This window comes from Camelus bactrianus, chromosome 15 (assembly GCF_048773025.1).
Source record: "Camelus bactrianus isolate YW-2024 breed Bactrian camel chromosome 15, ASM4877302v1, whole genome shotgun sequence".
Classification (NCBI taxonomy): Eukaryota; Metazoa; Chordata; class Mammalia; order Artiodactyla; family Camelidae; genus Camelus; species Camelus bactrianus.
The window spans coordinates 52523886-52539562 of NC_133553.1; the positions used below are offsets into that span (position 1 = coordinate 52523886).

The window sequence follows — 15677 nt, forward strand, 5'->3', positions numbered from 1 at the left end:
TGCCTTGCAAAGTGCAGGATGGAGAGGAGGCAAGGCTGGAGGAGGCACTTGATACCCATTCGAAACCCAAAACCCCCGGCACTGAATTAACAGGTGTGCTTGTGCTGCTTTCTTTGTGCATTTAATCAGCCGTAATCGTCAGGTGTGACCACGTGCAGGGTTTTTTTTTTAACTCCCTCATTCAGGGAGCCATCTTAATCGGCATACCCACCACCATTACTCTCTGAACTGAATTTTTATCATGAAGGATGGTGTTTCTGTGGTTTTTAAACTGAATGGAGTACTTTAATTACGTCGATCTAATCTAGAACTGACTTAAGATTTTGAAAGAAAACAAATTGAGCAAAGTATCGGTAAGAAATATATTGTACTTGACAGCCTAGCACACACATAAACATATGTCCAGATCTTCATTGATTTATGACGAGGTTACGTTCTGATAAACCCATCAGCAAGTCGAAAATGTCATGAGTCAAAAGAATGCATTTAATACACCTAACCTACCTAAACGATAGCTTAGCCCAGCCGACCTTAAATGTGCTCAGACCACTTACAGTAGCCTGAGTCTAACACAAAAGCATATTTTATAATAAAGTGTTGACTGTCTCATGTAATTTGTTGTTTATACTACACTGAAAGTGAGAGACAGAGTGGTTGTAAGTATACTGCTTCTTTACCCTTGTGATCGTGTGGCTGATGTGCTGTTGCCCAGCATCGTACTGTGTAGCGCACGGCGTATCGCTATCCCAGGAAAAGATGAAGAGTCACAATTCAAAGTATAGTTTCTGCTGAATGCATATTGCTTTTGCAAAGTCGAGTTGAACCACAATAAGTCAGGGACTGTCTGTAAATGAGTATATGTGTGAATATATCCACCCACATTTAAATTTCACAAAGTAGTGTTTACTTGCATTTCATGAGATGCTCTGATATTTTCAGTTCCGTTTTTTAACACTAGTATTGATCCGCTAATTAGAGCTTATCACTAACAGGAAAGCCCTGTGGTAGCAGGTACGTTTGAAAGTATGTCTAAGTGGCCTCTCTTTTTCTGAGCTATGTGAATCATGATTATTAGAGATTATTTGATTTTTTTTGTTTCATTCATTAGTGAATGAGAGATATTTTTTGAGCACCTGCTGTGTGCCAGGCACAGTGATTAATGGTAGAAATGCAGTTGACCCTTGAACAGTGTGGGGATTCGTGCTGCTGACCCTCCATGCGGTCAGAGCCGCCTCTAACTTCCCAGGCGACCCTCTGTATCATGGGTGCTCGGTGTCTGCGGTTTCACATCTGCCGATTCAGCCAACCACGATCGTGTAGCTCTGTAGTACTTACTATTGAAAACAATCTGCAGATTAGTGGACCTGCCCGGTTCAAATCAGTGTTGTTCAAGGGTCATCTGTGTAGCGATAGGTGATTGAGTGAAATCAAGCCTGTGGTCAGTGGGAAAGACGTTCACTTCTCACAGAGGAGAGGCAGTGTCAGTAGATGGAAGGGAGTTCAGGCTGAGCAGGGGGTGCCCTGAACGGCACTGAGGTGCCCAGCTCTGCCAGGGAGAAGTGGATGAGGAGGTCCTTGAATGCCCTGCCCAGGAGTTTAGTCTTTATCCTTTTAGCCAGTCGTTTTCAACATGGAGTTCAGGAGAATTTTTAATTTTAAGTAGAATTTTGTTACCTCAGTAGGTAAAATGGCAAACTTGGAGCCACTCTGGGTGAAACAGAGTGGTCTCGCCTAGATCTCCGCCCCCCAGGGTCCTGAGCCTTCTAGTGACTTAGCCTGAGAAGCACCAGTCGGATGGGGCTTGGTCTCAGCAGGAACCCTCTGGGGACACCGTGGAGGAAGGCTCCGGAGAACGGCTGGAGTGGGAGGCCGTTCTGGGAGATGGTCCTGTCTGTCCAGGGAGGAGCAGAGAGGAAGTCCGGAAAGTGGAGCAGTGGCCAGGGGTTTGAGAGAGCAAGGGCTTAAACTGTTCATCAGAGTCCTAGGACTTGCTCTTCAGTGGGCTGCGGAGGGCATGGAAAAGGGACCAGGGAGGAAGGTGAGTTAGGTTTGGTTATATGAAGCCTCATGCTAAATTTTTCCTTCTGGGTGCCAGATGCTTGGGGTATCTTGAGGGTCTGATGTGGGTATTTTGGTCACGAATCTGCAAGGCAGGCCACTGTTCAGTTTTCGGTTTTTGTTTTTGTTTGGCTCTATCACATGGCCTCCAGTTTTCAGAATTATGCTTTCCTTTGCTTGCATTTGCCTACATTCTCTCTAGCCTTTGGAAACCGTATGGGCTCCGAGGCTCTCTCATCTGCCTCTCCACGCACCCATGTGCAGGTCTCCTAGGGCCCAAGCCCCCAGTTTTTCGTCCGTTTGGATTCAGGCGTCCAGGACCGTTTGTCTCAGGGCTGATGCAAAGAAAGGAAAAGAGTGGCTTTCGAGGTCTGGAGTCCGAGGTTAAACCCCTGCTCTGCCACTTAGCAGCTGTAAGGTAGTGGGCAGAGTTACTTCTATAGGAAGAGAATCAAAACATCCTCCTGGTGGGATGTTGAGAGAACTGTAATGTGGGAAGGTGCTTAGCTCAGTGTCTGCACTCTATAGGCACACGTGGGAAGTGTTAATTATAACTTTGCATTAGGAAGGTAAATCTTCTGAAGAGAGGGCTCCTGTCTTCTCCGTACTGAGAAATATTACATTGATGCACGATGGGAAGATCAGAAGTCAAGGTGGAAAAGCAAGAACATTCAAAGGGCATGTGTCCAATGGCCTAGAGACAGTGCTGGCCTGTGGCTTTGCTTGTGGGTGTTTAGAGTGCATTTGTGACTCCAGGCCTTCTTCGTTGGGGGGTGGGGGGAGAAAAGAACCGGAAAAGACTCATTTTTTTTAATTAAAAAAAACCTAATTAGGTTCCTTGCTTTTGCGTCTTCTCTTGCTACATTTTCCTGTTTTAGGTTTGTACTCAGTGCACATTAAAATGATCATTTCTTGAGAGTGACTTGGGGGAAAGTGCAATAAATATATAAGAACTTTCCTTGGAGTGGAGGTTGAGAAATTTGTTTATTTTTTTCCCTGCAAATCACCAAGGTCGGACGGAGGGTGGGATGGAGACAGGGATGGGAGACCTGCGTTCCTTGGAGGGAGAGGGCGGTGCTCAGCACAGAACATCCAAGCCAGCACTTGCCAGGAGAGGGTTGGTCCCTGGTGGGGGTTACTAGCTTTAGTGCTCTGTCCTTTCTTGTTGAGACAGCTGTAGTTTGGTATCAGGGGATAATAAAAAAGAAATATTTCTAGATTTTCAGGGGGATTATTTATAATACTTAAAATTTGTGTATTGCTTTCATCTTGGGGAAGATTATAAAAATATTACTGTAATACTCAGAGCAGTCTTTGGTAGAGGCCATTTGCCCCCATTTCACAGATTTCCGTCTGAGATTTTCTGAATGTGGTCGGTCATTTGCCCCAGCCTGCCTGCGTTAGTGGTAATACAAATCAGAGTCCCCTGCTTTCCAGGGCAGTAATTGCAAACCTCTGATGCCTATCTTTGACCTGTCTTCTCTAATTCTCTTGGAAATTGCCCTCCTTCGCATAAGTATTTGTAGGCCTCTGAATGCCCTTTAATTCATGAAAAAGAAATCTTGTACCTCTCCCTTCAATTACTCCATTTTAGAGAATGACGAGTAAGATTTTGCAATACCTTGAGTAAACTTAGAAGATTAGAACTGCTGGAGGAACAGAAGTTAGAGCAAAGTCGTTTTTTTTTTTTTTTTTTTTTAAGTAATGAATACTCATTTGGGACATCATTGGTGACTGAGCTTATTTTGAAACCTTTCCCAGGAGAGCCAAACATTACCTATATTTAACAGAAAAACTGAATTAAGAATCAGATATTTTACAGCATTCTTTCTTCTGATTGTCAAGCACAAAAGAAGTGTGACCAGTTTAAAAAGGGGGGCCTTGGTGACCTATTTTTAAAAAAGGTCAAACGTTTATTTATGTTAAATAGTGTACTAAAGGTATGGTGGTGTGAATTACCTTGTAAAGTATGGAGGTATAAAATATATCCTAGATATGACTGTTGGTAGGTTGTAGAAACAACGTGAAAAATGTGTTTTGCAAAAGGTTACATTTTTACTTAAGGAAGGAGGGAATTAAATAAGTGAAGATATCCTAAGATCCCACCGAGTGACAGTTACTAGCTGGGCACTTTATTTAACGTGCTTCCTATTCCATTGCTATTCTGCTGTTAGAGAAAAGCCAGGCATTAAACAGGGGCGTTAAATTCTAGGAAAAACTTCTCTTAGGTCAAACAGCTTTTTATGGCATTGACAGAAGGACTTCAGATAGGAGGCTGTGGTCAGTGCTGTTACTGCAGCCCCGAGACTGGGTCCTGCTGGGCTGGGTGAGATGAGACTTGAATCATCCAACCTCTCTCAGCCTCAGTGTCCTCATTTGGAAAACGAGGGGGCGGGCTGGTTAGATACTCAAGTCCCTGAGGCCTGTAAGATTGTGTGTGGGCTCCTGAGGAGTTAGGAAGGCTGACTTCCCGTGGTTACCGAGGTGAGTTTGGGCCTCTCTTCCTGGTGGTTTCTGTGTACACAGTGAGATGCAGACTGTGTATGAGTCTAGGGATGATGACAACCTTTGTCCTTCTCCGGGAAATAATAAATGCCGTGTGACTCTGACTCAGGTCCTAGTCTCTTGTTAATTTTCTGTTAACTTTTTATGTTTGATGAGTCAGAAACACAGGCGCTTGTAGAGTGTTAACAAGACTTGGCTTATAATCTTCTCTCCTGTGTAATGGTTTTTGCCATTTGCACTTCCATAATCTTAAATAGGTGGGATAGAAGGACATTTTGATCAGCAGGAACCGTGATCTGTTGCTTCACGAGCCCTTATTACACTAAAATTATTCTTAGCAGGAAACTATGTATGTGCTCCGTTGACAGGATATCAGTATTCTTTAGCTGGGCGGCAGGTCTGAAGGTTGGACTTAACAGGGATCAGGCCTGACACCAGGGGTAACTGTGGTCAGTGGAGGTTACTCTGCAGCACCGTGTACACAGATGTGAGGCTTGGAGGCAATTTGGAGTCAATAAGTAATTTATTAGGACTTTCGTTGTAAAAATGAGACCTGGCAGGATTCCCATAGAAGTTTTTTTTTTTTTCTTCCTTAAGAGTTGAAGAGTAGACTTGGAGGACTTGGAGGAATCAATGTGTTGGTTGATAGCATTTGAGAACAGTTTGTTCAAGTTCAGAGTCATGGACGCATAACGTGGCTTTAGATCTGTTTTTTTCCCATGCCTGGAGTGGATTCCCCCCAAGTCTTTACTGAAGCTTTTAAAATTTTATTTTTTTAAAATATGGTTAAAAAACATAAAATTTACCATATTAACTATTTTTAAGTGTACAGTTCAGTAGTGTTAACTATGTTGACATTGTTATGTAGCAGATCTCTGGAACTTTTTCATCTTGCAAAACTGAAACTCAATACCCATTAAATAACAACTCCCCGTTCCCCTTCTCCCAGCTCCTGGCAACCTCCATTCTACTTTGGTTCCTTGAGTTTGACTACTCCAGGTACCTGATGTAAGTGGAGTTGTACGTTACCTTTCTTTTTATGACTGCCTTTTTTCATAATGACTTAACATAGTGTCCTCAAGTTCATCCATGTTGTAGCAGGTGACAGAATGACCTTCTCTTTTAAGGCTGAATAATATCCCATTGTACGTATGTTCCACGTTTTCTTCATCCATTCGTTCATTTGGATTACTTCCACCTCTTGGCTCTTGTGAACAATGCTGTGGTGAACATGGGTGTGCAAGTGTCTCTTTGAGATTCTGCTTTCAGTTCTTTTGGAGAAACCCAGAATTGGGATTGCTGGATCACATGTAATTCCAATTTTAATTCTTTGAGAAACCATCATACTTTTTCATAGCAGCTGCACCATTTTACATTCCCACCAACAGTGCACAAGGGTTCCAATTTCTCCCCATCCTTTAGTGAAGCTTTTATTATGTTATTAAGATAAGATGCAGTGGAGAAAAGGTACCATCATGGTCATAATTCATGTTTTTCCTGGTAAGTGGTAATTAAAAGGGTGATAGGAATGGTAATAAAAAAGGTGAGTAGAAAGGTGGTTATGGGTGAACTTGGCGGGTTTTAGAAAAGAGCTTAGTCTCTCTCTTCTCCAACTTCATTCTTTACCTAACATTAAAGTTCTAGTTATAATGACTAAATCCATTTGTCAGATATTCTTTTTAAAAATGCCTCCTGAATAAACTGTCCCCTTTGAACATCATAATAATAGAGAAAAGTCCGGTGAAGAAGACCGAGAGAAGGGGATTTGAACAACAGACCCTGGGGTTCCGTTCCTTTGGGGCTGACTGTGTATTGGTTCTCTGCTGGGCTGGGAGGCTGAGATCAGAGGGGCCGGGACCACAGCCTGGGGCCTCCTCTCTGAGCGGGTACAAGTTGGATGTTGGAGAACACGGAAAGATTCGGGTCGTCTTAGTACAAGCCTGCTGGCTCCAACTTGGTGTTGGTTGCTGGAAGGTGAGGTGGGAGAGGGGTGAATGAGGTTTCGTGCTCCCTGATTTTAAGCCCTGGGCCTGCTTCACTGACTGAAATGCATGAGAAATGGGTGTCACGTCCTTTGTCCTTGGCTCCCGATACCTTCAGGTGTTCCCTAGGAATGAAAGAGGCAGCAGGAGTTCAGGAGGCCTATTTTCTGGGTACTGGTACACAGTGACTTATTCTGTCTCTGGCCATGCCACTCTGCCTCATTTCCCTTCTCTATAAATAAGATGGTTGGTTCAGGTGAATGAATTTTGCAAAGGACCTTCTTGACACCTGTCAGGAGTTCTAGCTCTCTTGTCGTTGTGAAGGATTAAGGTTTGGTCGGGGCAGAGGTTTCTATAAGGTGGAGGAGGCCCTGTGGCTCTGTTCAGGCTTCTGTTCAGTGTTGAGGTTTCTGAAATGGCTGAATTGCCTTTGAACAATTGTTTCTTAGAGGATATTGGACTAGGTATGGAGTGAAGGTTATATAAGGTTTGTATCCACCCTAAAACAGAAAATGGTGTATTTCCAAGAGCGTTCTATCCAGAGGATCTTAGAGATGTTCTATTGCAGATCCCTTGGGCTTTAGGGAGAGCATTGTGAGAAGTCGAGGGACTGACTGGGGGTCAGCAAGGCTAGTCAGTGTCAAAAGCTGAGACTGGAGCCCACTTTTCACTTCTTTTGAGTCTGTCACTGGGGCACTCTCCATTATTTTAATTAGGTAGATAAGACTGGTACCCAAGAAGAGATAAGCATTACTATAAGGCAGCACAGGATAGGTGCCACATGAGGGGGGCTGACAGTATGGCTATCGGGTTTCTGAGAAGGAGCAATCGTCTCAGCCGGAATATCTGGGAAGCCTTCCTGGAGGAGGGAAGTTTTGAGCTTGGCTTGAAGGATGGGTGGACTTTAGATGATAGGTGGACTTTAGACTGGAAGGGAGAGAGCAGGAGAGCGCCAAGAGCAGAGGCATGGAGGTGGGAAAGCCCGAGACAGGTGGTGAAGCTTGGATCAGATTTGGCTGGAGCAGAGGGACAGGTAGGGGTAGGGGACGAGGACTGGCATTTATTGAGCATCTGTCTAGTGTCAGGCACAGTGTCTGGCCCTTTACCTGCATCATCTCAGCATGCTGGGAGGGAGATTGACATCCTGACCAAGCGCTTGTTTGAGGACATCAGTTTCTCCCCACCCCATCTATACCTGGGACCTGTCCACCTTAGAGTGAAAGTCAGTCAGTAAAAGGTCAGGGATGGATGGTCCATTTCTGTAAAGAAGGTCTCCAAGGGAGTTGATAATATTCATTCTTTCACCGTAAGCCTGGAGCCTGCCTCCCAGTGCATGGCAGCTGGTGGGCCTTGGTGCTCCTGGGTGAGCAGGCTGCCCATGAATTATTCAGGGCCTGTGCCCAGCCAGTTGCTGCCTGGCAAAGTCCTGTGGGAAGGAGGCTGTGCTATCTCATTGAGGGATCGGCAGAAGCTCAGGTGCCAAGGAGGAAGGAATGGTTGCACCCTTAAAACATTTCACGTTTTAACATGCCAGTGCTGCATGTGCTGCTCCGTGGCCCTGCACCTGGGTAATCAGGGCCTGTTTTTCAAAGAGCAAGAAATCAGCCCCCCCTCCACCCCAATTAATAAATACAATACACTGCACACTCGTGGTAGTATGGCGCCTGTTGGCAGCGATTTAGTTAGAAGCCGCATTAAAATTGTGAATATGATGGTAGAGCAACAGAGAGCGTTCGGGGGGCAGAAACCCCATTCTGCTCTGGTCTTTTCTCAGCCAAGGAGAACACTGTTGTCGGTCTATTCAGAGTGGTACTCACTGTAACTGTCACTAACCTCACTTGTTCTATTCTACCACGTCTTTGTGTGTCATGCCTGTGTGTCCTGCTTACTCAGCTAGGCTGGAAGTACCTGCAGAGAAGAAATCACTTCTTATAATGTGGGGGACCCTCCGATGGCCTGTGCTGAGGACATGGTGGGGCTGAGAACTTGTTGGATGGGTTGGCGTTTGCTCTCTGCAGACCAGGCAGTGTGGGGCCTGTGTCTTGATGATGAGGTTTAAATCCCCCCACTCCCCTCCTCCTCTCCTCTCCAGGTGCTGTTCAGCCTGCTCTTTTCACCTTTTCTCATTACAGCCAGACTGTGTTAAGGTCCTGGAAAAGATAACCTGGGTATGAATGGCTGTGGGTAAGGTCCAAAGGCCTGTTTTCCCAAAGGCTAGATTTGTATTTCCTCTTTCCCCATGTCTTTCCCAGGAGCAGTGCCACCAAGAAACGGCGTCTTCTCACTGCCCCACCTGTGTCCTTGTGAAACTCTGGCCCAATGGCTCTGAACACCTGTGTCTGTCAGCCTCTTCCCTCCACGCTGGAGGTGGGAAGCGGAACCAAGAATCGTGGGCAAGCGCAGGCCTGGGCCCGCTGCATTCCTCAGCTGTTCTTTCCTCTGAACCACTCTACCTGTAGCGAGGAGCCCGATCTTGGCCCTGGCTGGTGTTACATACTCACAGGCATAGCAACACCTGTTTGCCAAAGGTGGGGCCTCTGGACTGGGGCATTCTTTTGCCTGTACAGGGCAGCTTTGTGTGTGCAGATAACAGATGAGATAAGAATGCAGGATAAGGTTTGGCTGGGGCTGAAGATTCAATAAACTGCATTCCTTCCTTCCCCAGGACCTTGGGTGCTTGTCACTGAGTGTAACTTGCCATTTTTCTCCTTCTCAGCAGAGATGTCAGTGCTTTGTATTCAGTTCTGCTGTGACCAGTGGGACAAGAAACAGGAAGAGGATATGAATAAAAATTAGATTTGCCCTGGTATTTCAGCCATATAAGTAGGTGATTTTGTGGGAATGGAGTGTGGCAGGTGGAGGGAGGGAGAAATCCATCCATCCATCCATCCATGGCCTCCAAGGAACAGAGTTAGCAATTGTTGTCAGTGGAAAATACCTTTAGCCCTCCCTTTAATCTTTGTTCTCGTTTTGCTAAGTCCTGAAGTATCAAATCTGATAGCCCCACCTCAAACAGACATTGGCCTTTCTGAAAACATAGGCCTCTCATAACTTATTTCATGGTGAGGATTGTGTTCTTGCTATCTCTGAGACACTGCTACTTTTATGACTAAAATATGATTTTGAATATGCCTTTCCCAGTGTGTAATGGGGTGAGTTAAAGAGAAGGGAAAGGGGTTTCTCAGTCCCTCCCAGTAGGAGGAGTGGTCCTGCTATTCCAAACTGTCCTTGTCCCCAGATCCAAAGGGGTGACCACTCTGGTTCCCAGCCTGAGGACGGTGATTCCACGTGGAACCCACGGCATCCTCCAGCGGGTAGCTTCCTCGGTGAAGAGGTGGGGTGGAATTAGTTTTTGAAATTTCCTCTACAAGGAGTTTAAGGACTAGTGATCATAGCTGCTAGGACAGGTCTTTCTGAACATTTAACTCAATCGTAGAAAAACTCTATGAGGTTGGTCCCATTCTTGTACCCATTTTTCAGGCTCAGTGAATCACAAACTAGGAAGTGGCATAGCCAGCTTCCTAGATTCCAAGTCTTGTTTTTAATCACCTTTCTTCCTCCAGCTTTGCATTTCCAAAACCCGACCCAGCTGCTCAGTGGGCGGTACTCCAGGGGTAAGGAGAGGGCTGGTCTCAGTCCTGACCTAGGAGTCGTGTGGGATGTGACGGAGGAGAGTTGCTGCTGACGGCTTTCAGCTGCCCAGGCCATGGGCCCTGAGAAGGGAGACGTTCTGGAAGGGTGGCAGACAGGTAGCAATGGCACACAAATGCCATTGTCACAGATGTGTTCTGCCAGTGGGACTTTGTGAAAATTGTTCTTTGGGATGGGAAGAAGAGGTTTCAGATAACTTTTTGTTTTCTGGTTTTGGCTGGGTTTCATGGCTGTAGGCTTGGTTGAGTTTTCTGGTTAGGAAGGCAATTTCGATTGAGAAAGCGATGGGTTTCTAAGAGAAGACACATCCTGAGGCAGGCTTTGGACAGTGAGGAATGCGGGAACTAGGTAATTCTCAGGAGGGAGACTCTCCAGGCATTATAGAGTAGAAATAGAAGAAGAAAGATCACAGTTGAGAATTCAAGACTAGGGGAAGTGGGCCGGGGGCTCCCGCAGAATGGAGCAGCTGGGCCCGAGAGGAAAGACAGAAGTAGAACTGGAGAGATGAGGCAGAAAGATCATGTAAGCTTTAGCTGTGTGGAGCGTAAACGCAGTGGCGTGATTTGGAGCTGGCTTCTCTGTCTGGCCACAGCGGTGGAAGAGGATTATTTTGGTGGTAGTATTTTGGTTTCCTGTAAAGAAATGCTTAGGAGAAATTGGCTGTGGTCATCCATCTGTCAAGGGATTTGACAGCAATGAACAAAAGGCAGATCTGGAAACAGCGATAGAAAGCAGCAGAGAATTTGGCAGAAAAGTTTATATTTGAAACCTTGTTGTTTTCTGTACCTCTCTGTTCCTACCACCTTTTCCCAGCTCTTGGGTTGGTGTTTTCAAGTCCTTGAATGTGTACAAATCCCACCACATCTTAGTATTTTGGCCATCCTCTCCCAGACATTTTCAGTCTTGTTAATGTTTAGATGTTCAGGAAATCAACCACCTCATGGCTTACCCTTTCAAGCTCCCTGTAATGCAGGAAAAGTGTTCCTTTTTTTTTTTTTGACCGCTCAGACTATATAAAGCCTTTTGGAACAATCAGAGGTTTCATCTCACCCCCTTAGTGTTCCCATTCACATGCTACATGCTAAGTCATACAGAATCTCAGCTACAGGTCCACCAAGTATGAGAAAAGGAATAAAACCAAACCCAAACAAGACCAAACAAAACCCTCCCAGCAAGAGAACCCTCTAAGTAGTAACTTTGGTGTGAACCAGCAGAGAATGTGCCCGGCCCTGACCCAAACTTAAGTATTTATAGGTTCATGTGGAGGCTTGCTTGGGTTTTAGGTTTGCCTTGAGATCATTTATCGAGTCTTAGGGGTTTTCTGAAAAGTGTAGAAACCATTAGTAAACTCATACTCGGGGCACTAGACTGGTAGGTCTGCTGTCCAGGTGTGACTGCTTCACCAACTGTGGGGCCCTGAGCAAGGCATTGCTTCTCTCTGAACCTCTGTTGCCTTGTCTGCAAAATGGACACGGTACCTATCTCACTGAAGAAAATGTACGTGAAACCGTTTTATAGCCGTAATGTTGTGATGTTATTATGGCCATTCGGTTCATGTGGAGATTGATGTTAATTGGGACTACAGTGGAAGTCTCCAAGAGAGGGGAACCCGAATAACTCATAAATACATTTAGAACCAGAAGGAATTTTTATGACCATGGATTCCAGCCTGTTTGACTTATGAGTGAGGATTGCAGGGCCCAGCGGGGTAGGACACACATGCAATTCCTTGGCTCCTGGGTGGTCCTCAGGAGTTGGGGTGAGCCTGAGTGCCTGACTGTGGACTTGAGTCTTTCCACCACACCACAGCACTTCTGGTTTGTGCTGTCTGCAGATCACTGGAATGACTTGGTTTTACCTTTCTGGCATCACAAGGTCAGCAGATACGTGTGACTTGGGCTCAGTTGCTTCAGTCCCATAGCTGACTTTACCAATCGGTCGTGGCCATCTTTCATTGTGCCTTGGAATCTTCATGCAGCTTGAAGGCAGGCAGAACCACTCGTCAGAGTTGGCCACGTGTGTCCGTATCCTTGGTGGTGTGGGTGAGGGACAGTCATTTTTTAGATTAGAAAAGATGGAGAAGATAGGGTAAAATTGCAGGGTCTGTTTCTTCCAGAAGCTTGACCACTGAACATTCTGAAAACTCTCCCTGCCTTGCTGTCCCCAGTCATCGGCTGCATGTTTCTGCTGGAGATGTCCGCAGCGTTCTTTTTCCTAGATCACTATAAATAAAACTGTGACTTGGACCCCTGGCCTCTTGCTTTATTAAATTAGAGATGGGCAAGCACCTTTACATTCCTACTTTCCTCCTCAGAATGTCTCCGTCCTTGCCCTCCTGCCTCTGAAGGTAAGCTGACCTCCTTGGCTGAGGCTAACACAGGCCACCTACCCCTGTGAGCCATCTCCCATTGGCCTTTTCCTGCCTGTACCAACTCGGGGCTGGAGCCTGTGCACAGAGGATGTGCCCCAGAACCCTTCCCTGGTCTTACCTTTACCGCCTCCACCTTCCTGTCCTGCACCTTCCCTTTGCTCCTCACTCTCCAACTCCTGTGACTTCACATCAGCTTTTCTTACCCCCTGATCTCCTAATTGACACACTGGATCACTTTTTCTCTGACTGCTAGTTCTATGTTCTTTCTGCAGCACATGGCGCCACCTTTCCTGCTCAAGTCTCTCTCCCCTCTCTTGGATTTTCATTCTATAACTCCTTGGTTTCTCTGCTCTTGTGTCTCCTCCCTCCCAGATGCTGGCCCAGATGCTCTCTGCTTGGGCCCTTGCCTCTTATGTCCCTTCCTAGACTTCAGCCTACTGTGCATGGGCTGTATCTTCAGCCTTGAACTCTATGTCCATGTCCCCAACCATTTCTGGAAATGCCCCCCGTGGTGTTGCAGCCTGTCTGGAAGGAAATGTTCAATCCTCCCCATACTCCACAGCCAGTTCTAAAACCCCAGAGTCCTCTTCAGCCTAAGCCTTTGAACCTCCCAAAGCCTTTGAAGTCCCATAGGGCTTTAGCTGGTTACCAGAATCCTATGGATTAACTCTTGCATCAGTGCATTCCTTTTTGTTCCTGTTTCCACACCCTGACTGGCCCTTTGATCTGGACAAGTGGACCTTGCTGCCTTCGGTGTCTGTCCTTCCCACCCATTCTAATCTACCACTGCCAGATTAATCGTCCCAAAAGCCCAACCCAGATCCCATCCTCCTCTGGCTCAAAAATCTCCAGTGGTCCCAAGCCTGCCTCTCTTGGCTTCCCTCCTCCCTGACCATTGTCCCTTATACTTCAGTCAAATAGTAGCCCTCACTGGTGCTGTTCCCCAGACAGTCCAGTCAGTGCCGGTGCCTTTCCTGGGGCTGCTTTCCCCCAGCTAGAAGAGGAGGCGTCCCCCTTGTCAAGTCTGTTGATAGTCTACCTGTGTTTCCAGGTCTGGTCAAATGCCAGTCCCTCCTGGAGTTGTTCCTACCTGCCTTCCTAGGCAGATGTGACCTCCTTGTCCTGTGAACTCTTGTAGCTCCACTACCTAACCCTTGCCTTGTTCTTCTGGTTTTGGACTCTTGGCATATCTGCCCCATCTCCTTTGGCCAGCAACTCTCGCAGTTGTCTTTGACTCCTCCAAAACACTGGACCATGTGCCCTGCACACAGTTGGTGTCCAGTAGATACTGCACGGAATAAAGAATGAGTGCCTCTGGTCTGCCTTTACCTTCTCCACACTGCCAAGGCGGAGGTGGTCATGTAACCTGTCAGGGTTGGGTCCTCTTCTTCCCTGGCCCCATCACACCGGAGCGTTCCCACTTCTCACCTCCTGCCCCTGTGGGGTTATTAAACCCTCCCCTAGCCTCAAAACCTTTCTTTCTAATACATACCTGTGTTCTAATGCTCCTGGCTTGTTCTGTCTGCTCTTTAGTATCGGGTGTGGCTGCACTAGTCCCAGCTTCTGTCTTCATCACACTGCATGTAACCTGGCTAATTAGAAAGCTTAATTTACCTCCTTCCGTATACCAGAGGGAACTGAAAGGGAGACTCTTAAGAGTGGTGACTCATACTCTATTCACTAAGTGGCTTAAAGATTAAAAATAAAGTGTTGTCAGTTGGCAGGCACTTTGTAGTCTCATTTTGGTGCCCATAGCTGGACACTTACAGACTTACCACTTCACCAGTGTATTTAAAAGTGAAGAGGGGCCTGTTAAAAATATGTCAAATGAGGAAGTTCTCTATCCTACACTTTGTAGCCTTGATGTGATATAGTGGGGAAAATCCAAGAAAGGTGCATTTTGCAAGAAATACTCCCAATTTTGAATAGTATGAGGGCATTTTCAGTAACTTTGTAGGCAGGCATTAATCATCCCTGTCTGACAGCGGAGGTTTAGAAAGAATCCAGTGTTCCTTCTAAGGTCATAGGTGATTAAGAGGCTTGGCCAGGACTGGGAACTCAGGTCTTGGGAATTCTAGCCAAAGGCCTCCTCCAAGACCCCTCATTTTGCCACCTTGCTGTTAGCATTTTCAATTGCAGTAAAGGGGCTTTGGAAAATGCTCTACATCTTGGATGATCAGACATGTCTTTGAATCCTGGACCTGGCTTTAGAAAGCTGAAGGTTGACACTGGAGGAATTAAATACATTCGTGCGGATGGAAGGAGTAGGGTTGATCTGAGTTGGGGAGTTAGCTAGACTCTGGGTTTGCTTTAACTTTAGCCCTGAACAGGATGCAGTTACTTGAATTACAAGTGCCCTGGGGACTAAAGTAAACCTGAGGTGAAGGGAGGCCCATCTCTTTAGTGCAGGTTGGAATCCCTTAGGAATGACATCACCTTCTTCAGTGAGTATGGCTGGCTTCATGGCTCCACGCTGGAAATGCTAAACTTGTATTGTGTTGTCTGCCTGTAGTTACTGAGAAAGGGGATGGGTGGGTAGGGGGTAACTAGGGTCAGTTATGTGTTCCCAAGAACACATTTTGATCACTGTTATTTTCTATGTAGGGGATTTTATTTTTGGTTGAGATTGGTGGGAGAAGCAGCTAGGGAGGAGAGTTTTAAATTTCTGAAGAGCTCAAAAGTGTAAAGCCTTGTTTTACAAATCACAGTAGGGTTTGAGGGTAATTTCTTTTATCTCCTCATTGGTTCACAATCATCCCGGTCACGGATTCCGGAGGTGTTTACCTGTGTACCTTTCTCCCACAATGCCTTGCAAATCGGTGCTCCCATAAATCTTGCATCGAGTTACTATTACAGGGCCGGAGTTACCCCAGAAAACGTCCGCTTAACATCTCGTGCTGGCAGCAGCAGTCTGTTGAGAAGATTCTTCCGTGAGCCTGAACTTACACGTCCCGCCCCCAACCCTCGCTGTGGCCTGGCCCAGTGCCCAGGGGGACTTTGCGTTACTTTCACCCGCTGGCACAGCCCGGCCGCCGCCGCGTGGTTGGCGCCCGCGCGGTGGGGACGCCGCGCGCGCCCAGGTGCGCGGTTCGCATGGCCGCGTGATCTCC

The 15677-nt window shown here is 46.5% G+C and overlaps 1 protein-coding gene across 5 annotated transcripts in view; it reads left to right on the forward strand.

Annotated features, from left to right (window-relative positions):
* The window catches only part of SPTBN1 (spectrin beta, non-erythrocytic 1), a 184551-nt gene that overhangs the window by 66225 nt on the left and 102649 nt on the right, over nt 1–15677 (forward strand). The window contains exon 3 of one of the 5 annotated variants that reach the window (XM_074341142.1): nt 4830–4854. The exons of the other annotated variants lie outside the window; for them this stretch is intronic. Coding sequence (XP_074197243.1) covers nt 4830–4854 — 25 coding nt within the window. The remainder of the gene's footprint in view (nt 1–4829; nt 4855–15677) is intronic. 5 annotated transcript variants of the gene reach the window in all.